General features: G+C 46.3%; 1 protein-coding gene across 1 annotated transcript in view; it reads right to left on the bottom strand.

Annotated features, from left to right (window-relative positions):
- Nucleotides 1-13082, bottom strand: part of LOC132826659 (sialic acid-binding Ig-like lectin 15) — a 37923-nt gene extending 24841 nt beyond the window's left edge. Inside the window, exons 1-2 of the mRNA XM_060842694.1 lie at nt 12956-13082; nt 2728-3129 (exon numbers count right to left, since the gene is read on the bottom strand). Coding sequence (XP_060698677.1) covers nt 2728-3129; nt 12956-13007 — 454 coding nt within the window. The 5' untranslated portion in view covers nt 13008-13082. The remainder of the gene's footprint in view (nt 1-2727; nt 3130-12955) is intronic.
- Nucleotides 13083-22395: the final 9313 nt, after the last annotated feature.

Genomic DNA, 22395 nt, shown 5'->3' with positions numbered 1-22395 from the left:
TACTAAGCCTGTTGACAATGATGACTCAAAGATCAAAGCCAAAAACTCCGTCATCTCCTCCCTAGCTTCCCAGAGAATCCTCAGATAAATCCCATCTGGCCCAGGGGACTTGTCTACTTTCCCACCTTCTAGAATTGCTAACACCTCCTCCTTACGAACCTCAATCCTTTCGTGTCTAATAGCCCATATCTCAGTCTTCTCCTTTGCAATATTCTCCTTTTTCTGAGTGAAAACAGATGAGAAATATTTGTTTAGTACCTCTCCGATCTCCACAGGATCCACACACAACTTCCCACTTCTGTCTTTGACTGTCCCTATTCCTACCCTAGTCATCCTTTTATTCTTCACATACCTATAGAAAACTTTAGGGTTCTCCTTTATTCTATTTGCTAAAGACTGCTCGTGTCCTCTGTTTGCTCTTCTTAACTCTCTCTTTGAATCCTTCCTAGCTAATCTGTAATGCTCCACCGTCTCATCTGAACCATCTCACCTCAATGTCACACAAGCCTCCTTCTTCCACTTAACAAGAGACACAATTTCTGTAGCAAACCACGGTTCCCTTACCTTATCACTTCCTCCCTGCCTGACAGGGACATACCTGTCAAGGACATGCAATATCTGTTCCTTAAACCAGCTCCACATTTCAATTGTTCCCATCCCCAGCATTTTGCTACCCCATTCTACGCCTCCTATGTCTTGTCTAATTGCATTATATTTGCCCTTCCCCATTGATAACTCTTGCCGTGTGGCATGTACCTATCCCTTTAAATGCCTAAATCAAACACCTGGCCTGGTTCATTACCAAGCACCAGATCCAGTGTGGCCTCCCCTCTTGTCGGCCCCTCGACATACTGTGTCAGGAAACCCTCCTGTACACATTGGACAAAAACTGATCCAACCGATATACTAGCGTTATAGCATTTCCAGTCAATGTTGGGGAGGTTAAAGACCCCATAATGACCATCCTGTTCCTTTTACTCCTGCCCAGAATCAATTTTCCAATCTTCTCCACATCCCTGGAACTTTGCGGACACCTATAAAAATCTCCTAGCAGTGTGACCTCTCCTGCTTCTAACCTCAGCTCATACCACCTCAATTCTTTCAGCCACCGTTATACTGTCCTTGACTAACAAAGTCACATCTCCCCCTCTTTTACCTTCTATGACCTTAATGAAAGGTCTAAACCCTGGAACTACAACATATATTCCTGACCCTGCTCGATCCATGTCTCCGAAATGGCCACAACATCAAAGTCCCAGGTGCAGGCTCATCTATCTTATCCTGACTACTCCTGGCATTTAAGTAGACACACTTCAAGCCTGCTTGCTGTCTGCCAGCACACTCCTGTATCTGTGAAATCCTATCTCTGTCCTCCCTACTCTCATCCTCTTGTGCACTGGAACTACACCTCCTGTTCCCTCCCCCCTGCTGAGCTAGTTTAAACCCACCTGAGTAGCACTAGCAAATTTCCCACCCAGGGTATGAGTATCCCACTGGTTTAAGTGACGACTGTCTTGTTTGTACAGGTCCCACCTTCTCCAGAATGAGCCCCAATTATCCAAATACCTTAAACCCTCCCTCCTGCGCCATCCCTGCAGCCACGTGTGCAGCTGATAGCTGTCCCACACTACCACCTGACACCGGTAACAAACCAGAGATAACAACTCTATTTGCTCTTAATCTCAGCTTCCACCCGAGCTCCCTGAAGTCCTGCCTTACATCCCTATCCCTCTTTCTACCTAGGTCTTTGGTACCTATATGGATCACGACTTGAGGCTGGTCACCCTCTCCCTTCAGGACCCCAAAGATACGATCCGAGACATCACGGATGCAGCAGCAGGGGCAGACTCTGTGCCAGAGACCTGCACCCCAGTGCATGCCCTTAGTAAGTGGTGAGGTTATTGTACAGCACCAAGTCATATTTATCAAACCCTATCCACTAAGTAAAAAATGTCCAAGCGTGCCGCATTAGGTGACAGGAGCCAATCACAAGGGACACTATCACCCATCTGTCGGACGGACCTGAAGTCTAACCGAACCCATCACACCCGGCCGCTGCAGTTTATTGCCTGGTTGAACTTATCTGTCCCCTACATCAAAGACATCTCGGAAATGACTGCCAGACTACTCAGACCCCTTAACATCATGGTAGCATGCAAACCCACCAACACACTAAAACAGCAGCTAATGAAAGACCTTATACAGACAACAAGCAAAACTAATGTCATTTACAAAATATCGTGCAAGGACTGTTACAAACACTACATTGGACAAACAGGCAGAAAACTAGCCACCAGGATACATGAACACCAACTCGCCACAAAAAGACATGACCCACTCTCACTAGTATCCTTACATACAGATGAGGAAGGACACCTCTTTGACTGGGACAACACATCCATCCTAGGACAACCCAAACAGAGACATGCACGAGAATTCCTAGAAGCATGGCATTCCGACCAGAACTCTATCAACAAACACATTCACTTGGATCCCATTTACCACCCCCTGAGAAAAAGAACAGGAAATGACATCACCAACCCAAGGAAACCCAAACATATAATTAGAAAGCAGGAAACACCAGCAGTACTTCGCCCGAAGGCTCACTGAAGATGTTGCCTAGTATGGTGACGAAACATCTGAAAATGAACCTTCCAGCTCAGTGAGCAAGCCTACATCCGGAATCTCAACCTGAGCTACCGATCTTGTCAAAACTCACTAACTTACCTGTTATTTTCAGGATGGTCCCAAGATTGTTTTCTTTCATGTAAGGAGCTAATGCTGGGCGTTTGACTTCCACACGACAGAAATACTCGCTGGTGTCATCCAGCCTGGCTTCTTTTATCTCGACTGAAGCATTACCAATCCTGGGGTCTCCAACCAGTCTGTACCGGTCATTAATGTTCGTTTGAACCATATTTTCAAAATCCCCCTGACCCTTGGCTCTGTTTGTTGCGTTGAAGAGAACTGTCCCTGTGTAAAACACCCCTATTTTCCAGATGACCGTGATCTCAAAGGTAGTGTAGCTGGCATAGGGGAACGTGAAATAGCAAGGCAGAACGACAGCACTTCCAACTGTTCCATGTACCCTCCTCGGTGCATTCACTGTGAACAGCTCTCTGTTACTTTCTACAGAAAATACAACAGACAGTGAGTCAATCAATTACATCACACAAATGACATTACTTCTGGTTTGCCATTCATCTATGAGGGAGTCAAAGACATTAAAAAGGTCCAAACGTTGAAGAAGAGAGGGAACATAAAAAAAACAGGAAAAGTAGCAGGCCATTTGACCCTTCGAGCCTGCTCTACCATTCAATATGGTCATGGCTGATTACCCAACTCAGTCTCTTGTCCCTGCTTTCTCCCCATACCCATTAGATCCAAGGACTATATCTAACTCCTTCTTGAAAACGTTCAATGTTTTGCCCCCAATCTGTGGCAGTGAATTCCACAGGCTCACCACCTTCTGGGTGAAGGCATTTCTCCTCATCTCAGTCCCTGTCACCTAAGGGACATGGATAGAGGATTGGCTGACTGGCAGAAGGCAGAGAGTGGGGATAAAAGAGTCTCTGTCCGGATGGCAGCTGGTGACTAGTGGAGTTCAGCAGGGATCATTGTTGGAACCACAACTACTCATGTTATATATTAACAATCTGGACAAAGGAACGGAGGGCATTGTTGCTAAGTTTGAGGATGATACACAGCTAGGCAGAGGGTCAGGGAGTGTTGAAGAAGTAGGGCTTGGACAGCTGAGGAGAGTGAACAAAGAAGTGGCAGATGGAAGACAATGTGGGAAAGCGTGAGGTTATGCAATTTGGACGGAAGAATAGAGGCATAGACTGTTTTCTTGGTGAGGAAAGGCTTAGGAGATCTGAGGCACAAAGGGACTTGGGAGTCTGAGCTCAGGGTTCTCTTCAGTTGAACATGTAGATCAGTTGGCAGTTAGGAAGGCAAATACAGTGTTAGCATTCATATCAAGAGGGCTAGAATACAAGAGCAAAGAGTTTGCATAACACTCTGGTCAGATCGCATTTGGAACGTTGAGAGCAGGTTTGGGCCTTGTACCTAGGGAAGGATGTGCTGCTATTAACAGGGGTCCAGAGGAGGTTTACAAGAATGATCCTGGGGTGATGTGCTTGACATATGAGGAGCAGTTGAGGACTCAGGGTTTGTACTCAATGGAGTGTAGAAAGATGATGGAGTCCCATTGAAGCTTACAGAATACTGAGAGGCCTGGATAGAGTGGTTGTGGAGAAAATGTTTCTGCTAGTAGGAGAGACTAAGACTTGAAGGTAGACAGTGAAGAGTTGACCCTTTAGAACTGAAATGAGGAGACATTTCTTCAGCCAGAGGGTTACAAATCTGTGAAACAAGATAAGCAGTTATTTAGGAGTCAGCAGCAAGGACTGCATGGTCCCAGCTGTCAGAGCTGTTCTGTGATTGTAAGAGCTGGCTGCTAGGCAGTCTCTTTCTGAGCTAATTCTGATTGAGAAGTCCAGGAATCATTAGACAAGACTATATTTTACATTACATTTTCAGTGAGTGAATATTGTGTACAATTCTGGTCACCGCACTACGGGAAAGATGGGATTGCACTAAAGACATTGCAGAGGGGGTCCACCAGGATGTTGCCTATGCTGGAGATTAGGTTGGACTGGGGCTGTTTTCCACAGAGCAGAGAAGGCTGGGGGGGTGGAGGTTGACCTGATTGAGGTGTACACAGTTCTGAGGGACATGGATAGGGAGAAATATTCCCTTTCAGCAGAGGAATCAGTAACCAGGGGGCACAGTTTTAAGGTAAGGAGCAGTAACCATGGACTGGGGAGTGGTATTGTTGCTGGACTGTTAATCCACACACTCAGGTAATGTTCTGGGGAGACCCGGGTTCAATTCCTGCACAGATGATAGAGTTTGAATTTTTTTTAAAAATCTGAAATTAAGAGTCTCAATCCATTGTCGATTGTCAGGAGAAATCCACCTGGTTCAGTAATGTCCTTTGGGGAAGGAAACGGTCACCTACATGTGATCCAGACACACAGCCAAGTGGTTGACTCTTAACTGCCCTCTGGGGCAATAAGGGATGGGCAATAAATGCTGGCCCTCATCCCATGAATAAGTAAAAATATAGGAGGTGGAGAGGGGTTTTGAGGAAACATTTTTCACCCAGAGTGTGGTGGGTATTTGGGACCCGCTGTCTGAAGGATCTGAAAGGGTGGTAAGACATTAAAGAATTATTCAGATGTGCAATTGAAATGCCATAGCGCATAAGCAAAGGGCCAGATGTCTTGTGGCACAGTGGTAATGTTCCTCCCTTTGTGCCAGGAGGCCCAGGTTCAAATTCCACCTGCTCTGGCATTGTGTAATATTGCCTGTGAACAGATTAGAAAATAATCTAATCAAGGGTTAAGGGCCAAGTTCTGGAAACAGGGATTTGAACAGATTGATATTTGATGACCAGCACAGGGTCACAATGGGCCGAAGGGCCATGCTGTGAAAACTCTATGACTTCCTTCATCGTAATTAAGCCACAGCCTCCTCCTGTCGGGCTGAGAGAGAATATCTGGTCAATGGGGAATAGCTGTCTGAGTTATAGTCTTGTGATATCGCAACATACTATACAATGCTCAAAGCATTTCACACATGATCGAAGCTTGGCACGTGCCCAGGATTTTGGCGGAACTTACAGAATAAAAAAAAACCCAGAACATTTGAGAATATTTTTGGAATCCCATGAAATTAAAATGTGTCCGTGACCACAAAGTATCGACCAATTTATGTAGGCGGGCTGGATCATGCTGAGGTTTTCCCAACATCTCTCATGGGGAGCTGTGAACACAACGTGACTGTGAATCAGAGCCAGTTCTGGGATCTATCCCCAGGGCAGAGTGTCAGGCTTCAGCCTCTCACCACCTGCTCTGTGTGTGTGTGTGTGTGTGTGTGTGTGTGTGTGTGTGTGTGTGTGTGTGTAAGTGTGTATACGAGAGTGTGTGTGCGAGAGAGAGAGAGAAAGAGTGAGAGTGTGGGCGCGTGTGAGTGTGTGTGTGTATGAGAGAGAGAGAGAGACACAGAGACAGAGAGACAGAGACATAGCCAGAGACAGACAGACAATGTGCCAATGGGGGCCAGATAGCAAGGCCCCCTCTTGGGCACACGGTGACCTGCAGCACAGCAAAAGGCCCATTGGCCCATCAAATCTGCCTGATGGGTGTGTTCTAAAGACCGAGCCTTGTCAGGATAGCAGGCCTGAGGAGGCTGGGATGATTTGAAATGTGGATTTCTTGTGTTTGTTCTGATGAGAAACTTCAGCAACATGCATCTCTTTTCAGAAATATATCCAATTATTTAATCTCCAGCACTCCCTTCTAATTCCCCCTCCTGAACTCTTTGCTAATTATCAATGTTCTCTCGTTCAGGAGCCAGTGGGATTATGCCACCCTATTCAGCCCATACAAAACCCTCATCTTTGTGGACCCTTGTGTTAAATCTCACAATAAACTCATGAGGACAAAGAAGAACAACTCTAACTGTAACCCCCACCCCTGAGCTGTCCCAGTCCAGCTTCCGCCTGGTTCAATTCTAACCCCCCCCACCCCCCGCCCCTTTCACCTCCTCCAAAGCAAGGTTGAAGATGTGCCATCAAGTCCAAGGCCAGGCTGCTGGGTCCTGAGGTGCGTGAACAGCCCAATATTGAATCCCCAGGCCCTGCCACAGGTTGGGATCCATAAAAACTGAAGCAGCCCATTCAGCCTGCCTCAGCATTCCACACATTCACGGCTGATCGAACACTTCCTTGCCTTTTACCAACCCCGTCCCCGTAACCCTGTACTCCACTGGTAATCTGAAACCTTAAACATATAACTGATCCTCCACAGTCCTCTAAATACCAAAGGTTCCCAATTTTCTGAGTGAAATAATTGCTCTCATCTCTGGCCTAAATGGTACCTCCTTTATTTTTAAACTGTGGTCCCTGGTCGGAGACTCCCCTGCTGGTGTCAACTCTGTCTGTCCCTTTAGGTATGAAATGAGATCAGATCGTATTTTTCAATGTCTAGCGAATACGGCAGCACGGTGGCTCAGTGGTTAGTACTGATGCTTCACAGCACCAGGGTCCCAGATTCAATTCCAGCCTCGGGTAACTGTCTGTGTGGAGTTTGCACATTCTCCCCGTGACTGCGTGGGTTTCCTCCGGGTACTCCGGTTTCCTCCCACAGTCCAAAGATGTGCAGGCCAGGTCAATTGCCCATTGTGGTAAAAACAATGACTGCAGAGGCTGGAAACCAGATTCTGGATTAGTGGTGCTGGAAGAGCACAGCAGTTCAGGCAGCATCCGAGGAGCAGCAAAATCATTGTGTTAGGTGCATTAGTCAGAGGGAAATGGATCTGGGTGGGTTACTCATCGGAGGGTCAGTGTGGAATTGTTGGGCCGAAGGGCCTGTTCCCACACTGTAGGGAATCTAATCTAATACTGGCCCAGTTTGCTCAATCTCTCTTCATTGACTGTCCCACCATCCCAGAGATGTGATACAGATCCTGGAATCATACAGCATGGAAACAGACCCTTTAGTCCATGCTGACCATAATCCCAAACTAAACTAGTCTCACCTACTTGTGCTTGGCCCACATCCCTCCAAACATTTCTTATTCATGAACGTATCCAAATGTCTTCAAATTATGTAACTGCCCACATCCACCACTTCCTCTGGAAGTTAATTCAATTGTAAAACAATTTCCCCTTGTGCCTTTTTCAAAGCTTTCTCCTCTTACTTTAAAAATATGTTCATGGTCTTGAAAACCCATACCCTAGGGAAAAGACACCTTCCGGTCATTTTATTTATACCCCTCATAATTTTATAAACCGAAAGAAGTCCCAGCCTATCCAGCCCCTTCTTATAACTCAAACCCTCTATTCCCTGTTCTGAAGCCTCTCCAGCTTAATAATATCCCTCTTATGAGAGAGCATCCAGAACTAGACGCAGTATACACTACTCCAGAAGAGGCCTCACCAACGTCCTGTACAAACTCAACAGGATCGACATTCAAAAGTATGAGTAATAAAGACAAGCGTGCTCAACACCTTCTTAACCAGGAAAAAGTGATGAAGGGCTGATTGAGGGCTCCTGTCCAAGGGCTTATGCCGGATACGTCAATTGTCCTGCTGTTCGGATGCTGCCTAACCTGCTGAACTTTTCCAGCAACACACTCTCTGGTGTACAATACTGCTCAAGGCCCTACTTTTAATTGTATAAGTCACATGTGTGGATGTTTGTCAAAGCTGACACCCAGCTCCCTCTGTCTCCAGCGCAGAAGCAGTGTGTACCATCTATAAGATGCACTGTGGAAATTTACCAAAACTCCTTAAAGAGCACCTTTTAAACCCACAGCCACTTCCACCCAGCTGATACATGAACACCATCCCCTGCAAGTTCCCCTCCAAGCCACTCACAATCCTGACTTGGAAATGTATCACTGTTCCTTCAGTGTCACTGGATCAAATTCCTGGAATTCCCTAAGGGCATTGTGGGACAACCCACAGCAGGTGGACTGCAGTGGTTCCAGAAGGCAGCTCACCCTCACCTTCTCAAGGGTAACTAGGGACGGACAATGAACACAGGCTCAGCCAGTGATGCCCACGTCTCCCAGGCACACAGAAATATAAGGAGGTGAGTGGGATACTTGGGTTCTTTTACACACTCTTTCAGATCTTTGTGCTGGACATCCACCAGGGCTCTGTCATGGATGGGCATGATGCTTGGCATCTTGGTGGATGTTTACGCAGAGTAAGTAAGAGACTCCCATCGGTTGATGCTTTGAGGATGTACCTAATGGGTTTTCTCTGTCCTCTAGATTTGCCTGTGCTAAAGCCTTGGGCAAGCTGGCTGTTCAGTCAAGCCTGAAGTAACTTCACCTGATGTGACTGAAATTTCCAACCAGGAGGGAAATGGTACCTGGGGGGAAGCCAGTGATTGGACATTGCAGATGTGATAGGGAGGAAGTCAAAGAGGGATGTGGTCCAGGGCAAATAATCAAACCTTCACATAAACAAGGGGACATAGTCATAAAGGGTTGTGTGGGAGGTGGAGAGGGAGGTGTTGAGTGAGTCACAGAATCATATGATCCCTACAGTGTGGAGTCAGGCCAATCGGCCCATCGGGTCTACACTGACTCCCCGAAAAGCATCCCAACCAAACCCACCCTATCCCCATAATCCTGCATTTCCCATGGCTAATCCATTGAATCTAAACATCATTGGACACTAAGAGGCAATTTCCCATGACCAATCCACCTAATCTGCACATCTTTGGACTGTGGGAGGAAACCCAGGCAGACACAGGGAGAATGTGCAAACTCCAAACAGACAGTCATCTAAGGGTGGAATTGAGCCTGTGTCCCTGGCGCTGTGAGGCAGGCCTGTGTGCAAGTAGGCCATTCAGCCCATCGAGGCCATACCAACATTCTGAAGGAAATCCCAACCAAACCCACTCCCTCACCGTATCTCTGTGGCTGTGCATTTCCCATGGCCAATCCACCTAACCTGCATATCTTTGGTTTGTGGGAGGAAAATGGAGCACCCAGCGAAAAGTATTTGCAAGCTCCACACAGCCAGCTGCCTGAGGGTGGAATTGAACCCGGATTCCTGGCGCTGAGAGACAGCAGCCTGAGCCACACTCTCAGACAGCACATTCCAGACCTCCATCAGGCAGACGCAGCATGGATTCAGGAAACTGAGGTCCTGTTTGACAAACTTACTGGAGTTCTTTTGAGGATGTAACTAGTGCAGTGGAGGGAGGGGAATTTGTATACTTGGTGGATGTTGTATACTTGGATTTTCAGAAGGTGTTCGATAAGGTGCCGCATAAAAGACTCATCTATAAGATAAGAATGTATGGAGCTGCAGGGAATGTACTAGCCTGGATAGAGGACTGGGTTAACCAATAGAACGCAGAGCATTGGGCTAAGTGAGTGTTTCTCTGGTTAGAGATCAGTGGTGAGCGGGGTGCTGCAGGGGTCAGTGCTGGACCCACAACTGTTCATGATGTATATAAATGATTTGGAAATGAGACCGGGTGTAACGTATCCAAGTTTGCTGATGACACCAACTTGAGTGGAAAGGTAAACTGTGCAGAGGATGGGGAGGGTCTGCAGACAGATTTCGATAGGTTAAGTGAGCAGGTAAGGGGCTGGCAGATGGAGTACAGTGTTGGTAAATGTGAGGTTATCCACTTGGATAGTAAAATTAACCGGTCAGAGTATTGTTTAAATGGTGAAAGACTGCAGCATGCTGTTGTGCAGAGGGATTTGGAAAGCTCATACAGGAATCGCAAAAGTTGATTTGCAGCTGTAACAGGTCCTCAGGAAGGCAAATGGAATATGGTCTTTCATTGCGGGAGGGATTGAGTTTAAGAGCAGGGTGGTTCTGCTGCAATTGTACAAGGTGTTGGTGAGGCCGCGCCTGGAGTATTGTGCACAGTTCTGGTCTCCTTACTTGGGGAAGGATATACTGGCTTTGGAAGGGGGTGCAGAGGAGATTCACCAGGTTGGTTCCGGAGATGGGGGGGCTACCCTATGGGGAGAGGTTGAGCTGCCTGGGTGTGAACTCACTAGAATTTAGAAGAATGAGAGGGGATCCTACAGAAACATATAAAATGATGAAAGGGATAGATAAGAGAGAGGCGGGCAAGTTGTTTCTGTTGGTGGGTGAGACTAGGACTAGGGGACATGACCTCAAGATTAGAGGGAATAGATTTCGAACAGATGAGGAGGAACTGCTTTTCCCAGAGAGTAGGGAATCTATGGAATTCTCTGGTTAAGGAAGTAGTAGAGGCAGCTTGATTAAATATATTCAAGACACAATTGGATGGGGCTTTGCATGGTAGCGGAATTAAGGGTTATGGGGATAATGCAGGTAGGAGGAGCTGAGACAATGGATAGATCAGCTGTGATCTTAATGAATGGCAGACCAGGCTTGATGGGCCAAATGGCCGACACCTGCTTCTATTACTATGAAGATATTTCTTCCCATTTCCTCTATCTAGTCCCCTCATGATATTGGACTTCAATTAGAACTCCTTTCTCTCTCCAATCCCAAACTTCTCTAATTTAACCTCATTCCTGAAATTCCTCATCTCTGGGACTCTCCTGCAAATGGTGAAAAGACTGGGGCTGGGGGGTAAGTGAATAATGGAATATTTTCTGGAGGCTTTCATTCTTGATCTACACAGGCAGCTGAGTAAACCAAACAAAACTTCAGAAAAAACAAAAACCATCTGCATCTGTGGGAGAGACTCTTGTTCAGAACTACACTTACCTCTGCTCTGTCTTTGCTGAGTTCTCCCAGCAATTTCTGCTTTTTTTTATATATATTTCAAACCTCCTCCCATGTTGTCCATTTAGGAAGGGGAAGCATATTGGATTGAAAACATTCACTCTCTCGCGCTCACCTAGAGAGGCTGCTGCTGCTCCCCAATGTGTGCAGAACATTCTCACATATTTTGTTGCTTGACTCAGGGTCAAGCAATAACCATCTCCACCAAGAGTGAAGCCATTGATTTCCCCTTGGCAATCAGTGGTGTTTTCATCATTGAATTCCCCACTGTCAATATCCTGGGGGTTACCATTGAGCAGAAACTCAACTGGAAATATAACTATGTGGCTACACGAGGAGGACAGAGACCAGGAATACTGCGGCGAATAACTCACCTCCTGACACCTGGATGCCTGTCCACCATCTACAAGGCACAAGTCAGGAGTGTGATGGGTGCCAATTGCCTGGATGGTGGCAGCTCCAGCAACGTTGAAGAAGCTCAACACCAACCAGAACAAAGCAGTCCAGCTTATTGGAACGACATCCACAAACACCCAGTCCCTCGCCCACCACCCACAGTAGTGTGAACCAACTACAAGATGTAGTACAGAAATTTACCGAAGACCCCAAGACAGCACCTTCCAAACCCATGATCATTTCCATTTGGAGGAGAAGGGCAGAAGGTACATGGGAACACCACCACCTTCAAGTTCCCCTCCAAACCACTCACCATCCTGACTTGGAAATATATCACTCTTCCTTCAGTCACAGTCAGAGTCATGGAGATTTACAGGACAGTGGTGAGGCCACTTCTGGAGTACTGCGTTCAACTCTCGTCTCCCTGCTATAGGAAAGATGTTGTGAAACTTGAAAGGGTTCAGAAAAGATTGACAAGGGTGTTGCCAGGGTTGGAGGGTTTGAGCTATAGGGAGAGGTTGAATAAGCTGGGGCTCTTTTCCCTGGAGCTTCGGAGGCGGAGGGGTGACCTTAGAGAGGTTTATAAAATCATGAGGGGCATGGATAGACGATGTCTTTTTTCCCCAGGGTAGATGAGTCCAAAATCAGAGGCCATATGTTTAAGGTGAGAGGAGAAAGATTTAAAAGGGACCTAAGGGGCAACATTTTCACAGAGTGGGGTGTGTGTATGGAATGAGCTGTCAGAAGAAGTGAAGGAGACTGGTACAATTCCATCATTTAAAAGGTGATAAGTGTACATAATTAGGAAGGGTTAGAGGAATATGGGCCAAGTACTGGCAAATGAGACAAGATTAATTTAGGATGGTAGGCATGGATGAGTTGGACTGAAGGGTCTGTTTCTATGCAGTACATCTCTATGACTCATTCTAAGGTCTGCAGACTGACATCAAGAATGCAGTTTCAGATCCAGCACTGGCTGAGGTTATCATGAGGGTGCCACATTCTCAGCCCTCACCCTAAGCGAGGTGACCCTCAGGTTAAACTCACCACCAGTCCATCTCTCTCTCTCTCACTCAGGCCTGTGGGACTATGGACACACAAACACACAGCGGCTCAAGAAGGCAGCCCCGACACTTTCCCATGGACAGTTAGGAATGGCCCATAAATGCTGGCCGACCCAGTGACCCCCTTCCGTGCCCTGGATGAGTAAAGGAGACAATACTGGGTACATACCCGAGAGAGGCAGCAGCAGCAGGACAGATAGCAGCACATGAAGTGTTTTCATGGTCACCCAGCGCTCGGATACAGAAAAGTCTCCTCTCTCTCCCTTAGTAGAGTACTCAAAGCAGGAAGTACCGGTGCTTCCTGCTACACAGAGAAAACCGAAAGCAGAAATTTTAGATAAGAGTCTCCTCTACAGGATGGAAAGTCCCTCTTTAATCACATGAGGTAGTGCCGGCGGCGGGGAAAATTCCTTTAATACGGTGCAGTACAGAGGGAGCCTGTGTACATTCACCGAACACCGACTCCCCCCTCAGTCACCTCAACCTGAGGCAGCCCGCCCTGGAGCTCATCCAGCAATGTGTCACATCTCTGACTCCTGCAGACAGGATGAACCTGCTCCATTGCGGGTGTTTCCATTTAAAGAAAAAACATCATTCAGCCTTTGTCCTGTAACTGGAAAGGATTCAATTTCCTCTGAGTTGGAACAAACCGCTGTCAAATCACTTTCTGGTGACTGAATTCTTAGCCTTTCGACAAATTTTATGTGCACCATGCCTATCGCAGGTTGACCCCAATGTGAAACAGGAGTAGGCCACTCCGCCTTTCAAGCCTGCTGTGCCATTCAATACTATCATGTCTGACCATCCAGTTCAGTTCCTGCTTTCTCCTCCCCTAGCCTTTGATCCCTTTAGCCTCAAGGGCTATAACACTCACCTGCTCTGATATGCCAGCACTTTGATTTAATATATAGGTAAAATAACCTGCCTCAGAAGGCCAGAGTTCAAATCTCACTCGACTTAAAGGTGTCTGAGAAGATGGTGACTCAATGGTTAGCACTGCTGCCTCTTGGTACCAGGGAGCTGGGTTTGATCCCAGCCTTTGGTGATTGTCTGTGTGGAGTTTGCATGTTCTCCCTGTGTCTACATGGGTCCAAACATGTACAGGTTATGGTGGATTGGCCTTGCTAAATTGTCCATTGTATTCAGAGATGTGAGGATTGGCCTTGCTAAATTGTCCATTGTATTCAGGGGTGTGTAGGTTAGGTGCAGTGGTCAGGGGTAAACACAGGGGAAAGGGTCTGGGTGGGTTACTCTTCGAAGGGTTGGTGTGGACTTGTTGGGCTGAAGGGCCTGTTTCCTCACTGTAAGGATTCTATGTCTGAACACTTTAATTCGGATGAAACAATAACTTTCAGATAGTGAGTTTCAGGCTATTTTTCATTTGTCTCCTAAATCTCTTGGGGAGGTCTGAAAAACCCAAATTTTGATCCTGTGCTGGGTGGAAGTCACTGTACAGGCTAGGTGGGGCAGCCCCACTGGGTTTTCCCCAAACAGGGAGTCTCTGTTTGAGAGAACTGACACCACAGGCCATCCCTTCATCTCCTAGGCAAAAGTGAGGACTGCAGATGCTGGATATCAGCGTGTAGATTCCTGATGAAGGGCTTTTGCCCAAAACGTCGACTCTCCTGCTCCACATGCTGCCTGACCTGCTGTGCTTTTCCAGCACCGCTCTAATCTACACTAGGATCCCTTCATCTCCCTCAAGTCTGTTCAATCCCAGGACTCCTGGTCGATCTTTAACAGTCCTGAATTTGTACATAACCAGACTGTTTTTTTAGCTTCACATCGTTACTTTGTGTTTAAGTGGTCAATCGATGCAGAGAATCCAAGCTTTACAAGGCATGGGTACCTCCCAAGAGTTGAATGGGCTGATGATTTCATTCATCGAATTGTTTCATGACCCATTTCCCAAGTCTTTGGCCGGAGACCCAGGCTGTTGGATTGAGGTGCCTCAACAATCACTGTATTGTTTCTCCTCAATCTTCAGCCAATTCCTCCTGCATCTGTTTCATCTGTAACCGAAACTGAGTTGTAGGTGGCGACATAGCAAGGTAGATGCTGGAAATGTTCGATTTGATTTGATTTGAGTTATGATTGTCACATGTACCTCGGCATTGTGAAAAGTTTTGTTTGCCGTTCAGGCAGATCACACCATACAAAGTGCATCAGGGTCATAGAACTGAGCGAGGAATATAATGTTAGGACTGCAGACAAGGTGCACAAAGTGGGCGGCACGGTGGCACAGTGGTTAGCACTGCTGCCTCACAGCGCCTGAGACCCGGGTTCAATTCCCGACTCAGGCGACTGACTGTGTGGAGTTTGCACGTTCTCCCCGTGTCTGCGTGGGTTTCCTCCGGGTGCTCCAGTTTCCTCCCACAGTCCAAAGATGTGCGGGTTAGGTGAATTGGCCATGCTAAATTGCCCGTAGTGTTAGGTAAGGGGTAAATGTAGGGGTATGGGTGGGTTGCGCTTCGGCGGGTCGGTGTGGACTTGTCGGGCCGAAGGGCCTGTTTCCACACTGTAAGTGATCTAATCTAATCTAAAGAGTGAGATTAATATTAAATTTGGAATTTTGGGGTCCATTCAGAAGTCTAATAGCAGCAGCAAAGAAGCTGTACTTGAACCTATTGGTCCATTTGTTTAAGCTAGGAGAAAGTGAGGACTGCAGATCAGAGTCAAAAAGCGTGGTGCTGGAAAAGGACAGCTGCCAGACAGGATCTGAGGAGCAGGAGAGTCGACGCTTCAAGCATAAGCTCTTTATCAGGAATGTTTGCTTAAGCTGTTGTATCTCCAAACAAATCCTATATTTGCCAGTAGGGGAACAGAAGTGAGGTGTGACTTGAACGCTGAGGAAACCGAAAACCTCCAAATCCATTTGAACTCCGTGCTGAGATCCTGACTTCATTGGAGCTAGGGTTTAATGCTGCAATGACTGAAGATTTATGTTTAGAGTGCATGGATATGTTGTCAAGGGTAGGAAGATCTATGAAACTTTCAGATGTAAACATTTGAGAGGGAAACAGCCTGCGTGTGCCGAAAAATACAAAACACTGTTTGCAATGGATGTTTGTCGGTATAATCCTGACCCTAAGGTTCATGGAGGCAGATCTCCAGGGAAACGGAGGACAGACAATAAATGTTGTCCCAGCCAATGACGCTCACATCCCGTGAATGATTATAAAAATGAGAAGCACTTCTCAAACCTGTGCTGATTGGCTCATTTATAGATGGAGGCCCCCTTCTGATTGGCTGTTTTCAGCTGGATCATCCAATCAGGAGTGGTGGGCAATGCCATCATGCTGTTGGGCCATGAAGAGGGCTGGCCCTCTGGAAAACTCAGCAGTCTGGACAGGAGGGGTGAGTGGTGCTGAGGTGGGGGAGAGCCTGGGGGAGGGTTGAGTTGAGATGGTGTGGGTGTAGAGCAGTGGGTTTGTTGGTGTTGGAGGTGCAGGGGATGGTAGGGTGGTGGGGTGGCGCATTGTTGGGGGGAAGTGTTGGTGGGATGGAGGGGTGTGGGGAGTTCTGGGGTGGTGGGGAAGGGATGAGGGTGAGGGAGGTGAGGGTGTGGGTCACCCAGTGACCAGTGAAATTCTGGAAGGCCAAGGATGGTAAAGCTCAGTGATGAATGGTAGCATGGTGTTGGAGGGGTTGGGGTGAATTCTTTCAAAGAGGAATTGCGAGGTAGCAGACTCCCCTCCCAACCCCTCCCTCGGGTCTAAGGGTGGGGTCCTGGCCTGCCACATGGAAGCTGTGGTCATACCATGGGCCGAGTGGGAGGGGTCACATATTGGCAAAAGCCAGCGGCCTGTACAATGGGCTGGTGAGTTTTGGAAATCACCTGCCCGCTCCTGAGAGGCAGGCAGCCATTCCCATTTCACCACTGACCCTGGAGCTTCGCGGAAAGTAGGGCAGTGACAGCTAATTCCCTCGAAGCTATTGTTACTCCCACTGAGCCGGACTGGGAAAAGATTCAGAGCAGTGTTTCAGCTGGGTGAGGTGTTCTGGATTTTGGAATTGTCGAACCCTTTGATATTTTCGGCCCTTAGGACTTTATCTAATCCCCACGTGAAAACATTTAACGTCTTAGTCTCAACCGCTTTCTGTGGCAGAGATTTCCACAGACTCCCCACTCTCTAGGTGAAGACATTTCTCTTCATCTCAGTCCTAAATGGCCTATCCTGTATTCTTAGACTGTGACCCATGACTCTGCACTCCCTAGCACAGGGAACATTCTGCATTTACCCTGTTTAATCCTGTTAAAATTTTACAGATTTCCCTCATCTTGCTAATGCCAGGGAAATTTATTCAATAGGAGTTCAAAACCTTCCCGTAAGATCTCAGGAAACTTTATCACAGGCATCCTTATAAACAGAAATAATGACACAAAAAATGGAATGCTAATAAAGAGATTATTTCTACATTCCTATCATATTTAACTCTGATCTCAATGTGCAATGATATATTTGTGTGATCACTAAGGCTACCTATTTCCAACTGCATAACACCATCTGATTCTATCCCCTTCCTTGCTCAGAGATTTTTCAATTAGTGACAGACAGAAATAAAGCACCTGATTGGGCGCTTGGAGACAGGAGGTGGGTGCAGTTCTCATTGGGCAGCTTAATTCACGTGATAGAGGGAGAGGTGGGGGTGATGCAAGGTCAGGAAAATTGGCAGAAGATCATGGGAAGAGTTCCCCGTGTCTTTGGATAGCGGGCAAAAGGCTGCTACCACCAGATAGAGAGAGATCGACTCTCACTCTACACCATCCAGAATCAATAAAGCATTTGTCGTATGTGTACTACAATGTCAACCAGTACCAGGCTGGCATAGATGGCTGCCACCATCCTCTTGACTGGGTCCATGAACTGACTTGGCTTCCAATGATGGAGGAAAAGTGTTCGAGAGACTCAATGAAAGCACGCGCTTATCTTCAACAGGATGTTGTTTATTGCAAGATAACAAACAGGTGCAAGTCATATTAATAAATTCTACATTATTATTTTCTCATTTTTAAACAATTACACATTGTTACTAGGTCTACGAAGAATGGCTTAGCAAACTACTCAGATTCCGAGGGGAAGGTTAGTAAACTCTAGCTGAGCCAGTGACACCCACATCCCCAGAATGAATATTTCAAAATATCAGAATGAGACCCATTAGCCACCAAGTTAAAAGAATTTCTTCACTCAAAATCAATTGAAGTCTAGAACTCTGTTCCATAATAAAAGCGGACGATGGTGGTGTTGAGATTACATGTCTATATTTCTGGATTATATGAAGAGCTGAAAGATAGCGAACTGATTGGACACTTTCGACACTGCAAGGTATTTTGTTTTAAACCAAGGATTTGAGGGGAACACATGTCTGTTTTGGAAATGAGTTTAACATTTTAATGTGGACTGTGTTCCCTGGCCAATTACAGAAAGTGACTTTGGAAAAGTAGCTAAGCAATGCTTTTAGGGAGATAAGGGATCGGGTTTATTTCCCTTAATTGCTAGAACATCTAGCTTTGGAAGAGAGTATGGAAGCTAAAATGCTGATGGTTGCTTATCAACAGTTTCTGCTCTTGCCTAGGGATGAGAAAAGTTCCCTAAAGCATCAGTAAGACTGCAAGGTTACTTTTTTTAGTTTAAGTACTTGGGAATGTGATAAAGATTCCACACCTTAATATTCCAACTCCCTTGTAAAGCCTTAAAAGCTGAACTGTCACCACTGTCCAATATCCAAAGACTGGGATACAGCATGATTTCCATCCAAACTTCCATCAGTTTGATTTCATCAACAGTAGAGGGTGATATTTGGTTAATTCTACATTTTGGTTTTCAGGACTTTGTCCAATAAGACTTATTTTCTTTTGCCCTTTCAAAGTATCATATCTGTAGAGTCTTTAGAGTCCTTTGTGCTGTGTGAGAGTTTCTTTAAGATTGAAAGGGGATACAGTTTTATAGATTTATGACGCAGCTTTCTGGATTGTATCTTAGATGTTAACGTGTCTTATCACTTGTTTTAGGAATGAGTTTTATTTTATATCAAATTGAATATTTTGTGTTCATTAAAGAAGTTGAATGATTGTCTCTTTTACTTTGGAAGTCCAATTGGCTGCGTTGGTGACTGAATCAACACATTGCTACAAACGCTGTGATTTATGGAGTAGTGGATTAGCAGTGCATTCCTCCCATCACATTCATGGCATTAGCACAATTAATAACTTCACACCGGAATTTTATAGAAAACTTTCTGGGCAGAGAGTGAGGAGATATAAATCCAAGGTGATTGTGAGAATTAGAAGCCAAATCAGTGACAGTCATATTGACTGCTGGACCAGCTTTGAAGGACTGAATTCCTGCTCCCCTTCAGGTATCCCATTTTGATACTGAACCCCTGTGAATTTGCCAACACACATTTCGCCCCTCTATCAATTACATCTGAATATCTTCTTTTTTTGTACATTCACTGTGTGTGAGCATCACTGGCTCGGCCAGCATTTATTAACTGTCCCTAGCTGCCCTTGTGAAGGTAGTGGTGAGCTGCCTTTTTGAACCGCTGCAGTCCATGTGCTGTGCGTAGACCCACAATGCCCTTAGGGAGGGAGTTCCCGGATTTTGACCCAGCGACTGTGAAGGAACAGTGATATATCAGGATGGCACAGTGGGCCGGTATTTAGCATTGCTGCCTCACAGGGATGCAGCCTTGAGTGACTGGGTATTGTTTGCACATCCTCCACGGTGTCTGCCTGGTTTTGCTGGGCTTTCTCCCACAGTCCAAAGACACGCAGGTTAGATGGTTTGGCCATAGGAAATACAGGGTTGTGGGGATAGAGTGGAGTGGAGTGTTCTTCAGAGGGTCAGTGCAGGGCTGATGGGCTGAATGACCTCTTCCCGCACCATAGGGAGTCTATAATTCTATATTTCCAAGTCAGGATGGTGAGTGGCTTGGAAATGGTTGTGTTCTGTTGCTGCCTTTGTTCTTCTTGGTTCTAGTGGTTTTGGGTTTGAAATGTGATGTAAAAGGTAATACATAATAAACGGGAATATACTGAGAGGGATTAATGAAGTGAGAGATCTTGGTGTATAAGTGCATAGATCCTAAAGGGAGCTATACAGGTAGATAAGGTTTTAGAGAAGGCATATGGGGTGCTCTCCTTCATTGGCAGAGGTATAGTATACAAAGGAAGTGATGTAATGATGAAATTGTACAAGACACTGGTGAGGCCCAACTGGAGTATTGTGTACAATTCTGGTCACTGCATTAAGGAAGGATGTCATTGCTCTGGAGAGAGTGCAGAGAAGATTTAACAGAATGTTGCCAGGGCTGGAGAGCTGTACGTCTGAGGAGAGAGTAGAGAGATTGGGGTTGTTTTCCTTAGAACAGAGAGGGGTGACATGATTGAGGGCTACAGAACTCTGAGGGGTAGTGGTAGACTAGACAGGGGGGACCTGTTTCCCTTGACAGAGTTCAAAACCCAGGGGTCACAGATTCAAGCTAAGGGGCAGAAATTAGAGGGGACATGAGGAAGATGCAGAGGGTGGAGGCTGTCTGGAATTCACTGCTTGAGCTGCTGGTGGAGGCAGAGCCTCTGAACTGTTTTAAAAAGCACCTGGATCTGCACCGGAAGTGCAGGATGCTGCAGGGTATGGGCTGTGTGCAGGGAGATGGGATTAGAAAGGGTCAGCATGGGCAAAATGGGTTGAAGGTGCCCCTTCTATGCAATACCATGTCAATGGTTCTAAATGAACACAGACTAGCACTGATTTGCCTCTGTACCAATCTGGTCCATTCTCCAGCAATTCTGAATAAAAAAAAATCTTTGGTGGGATGTGAGTGTCACTGACAAAGCTAGAACACAAATAAGGAACAAGAATAGGCCATTTGGCCCTTCCAACCTGTTCTGCCATTCAATAAGATCGTGGTTTTTAGTTTAGATTCTCAACAGTGTGTGAACAGGCCAGTTGGCCCAACAAGTTCACACCCTCCAAAAAGTAACCCACCCAGACCCATTTCCCTCTGACTAATTCACCTAACACTATGAGCAATTTAGCATGGCCAATTCACCTAAGCTGCACATAGTCATAGATCATAGAGATGTACAGCATGGAAATAGACCCTTCGGTCCAACCCGTCCATGCTGATCAGATGTCCCAACCCAATCTAGTTCCACCTGCCAGCATCCAGCCCATATCCCTCCAAATCCTTCCTATTCATATACCCATCCAAATGCCTCTTAAATGTTACAATTGTACCAGCCTGCACCACTTCCTGTGGCAGCTCATTCCATGCATTTGTACCACCCTCTTCGTGAAAAAATTGCCCCTTAGGTCTCTTTTATATCTTTCCCCCTCACCCTAAACCTATGCCCTCTAGTTCTGGACTCCCTGACACCACAGAAAAGACTTTGTCTATTTATCCCATCCATGCTCCTCATAATTTTGTAAACCTCTATAAGGTCACCCCTCAGCCTCCGACGCTCCAGGGAAAACAGTCCCAGCCTGTTCAGCTTCTCCATGTAGCTCAAATCCTCCAATCCTGACAACATCCTTATAAATCTTTTCGGAACCCTTTCAAGTTTCACAACATCTTTCCAATAGGAAGGAGACCAGAATTGCACGCAATAGTCCAACAGTGGCCTAACCAATGTCCTGTACAGCCGCAACATGACCTCCCAACTCCTGTACTCAATACTCTGACCAATAAAGGAAAGCATATCAAATGCCTTCTTCACTATCCTATCTACCTGTGACTCCACTTTCAAGGAGCTATGAACCTGCACTCCAAGGTCTCTTTGTTCAGCAACACTCCCTAGGACCTTACCATTAAGTGTATAAGTCCTGCTAAGATCTTTGGACTGTGGGTGGAAACCCACGCAGGCACGGGGAGAGTGTGCAAACTCCACAAGGTTGGAATCGAACCCAGGTCCCTGGTGCTGTGAGGCAGCAGTGCTAACCACTGAGCCACCATGCTGCTTATTAATAATTCGATTTTAACCACAACTCTGCATCCCTGCATAATTCCCGATAATCTTTCATCCCCTTGGTCATCATTAATCTATCTACCTCAAAAAGACTTAAAGAATTCTTTGTGAGGATCCTCTGTGAGAAAATAAAATTATTTTCTCATCTCTGTTTTAAATAGGTGTCCCTTATTTTTAAGCTAGGACCCCCAGTTCTGGATTGTCCCCCGAGAGGAAACATCCTTTCAACATCCACCCAGTCAAGTTCCCCTCAGGGTCTTGTATGTTTCAATTAAGTCACCTCTGACTCTTCTAAACTCCAGAGGATACAGGCCCGGCCTATCTAGTCTTCCCTCATTAGGCAACCCACACAGTCCAGGTGTTTGGCTAGTAAACCCTGAGCTGTTTCCAGCACATTAACATTGTAATGTAACTGCAGGGATGGGTACTGTACCCAAGTGCCCTGTGTAGCTGGAGTGTAAGCTCCCTACTGTCCCATTCAATTCCCCCACAATAAAATGTGATGTTCTACTAACTCTCCTGATCATTTGTTCCCATCCCTAAATGCCCCTGAACTGAATGCTTACTCAGTCATTTCAGAGTGCAGTTAAAAGCCAACCACATTACTGTGGGTTTTGAGTCACATGGAGACCACACCA

The sequence above is a fragment of the Hemiscyllium ocellatum genome, chromosome 2 (genome assembly GCF_020745735.1).
Source record: "Hemiscyllium ocellatum isolate sHemOce1 chromosome 2, sHemOce1.pat.X.cur, whole genome shotgun sequence".
Taxonomy (NCBI): domain Eukaryota; kingdom Metazoa; phylum Chordata; class Chondrichthyes; order Orectolobiformes; family Hemiscylliidae; genus Hemiscyllium; species Hemiscyllium ocellatum.
The sequence above is the reverse complement of the archived record's forward strand: the minus strand, read 5'-3'. Positions and strand labels throughout refer to the sequence as shown.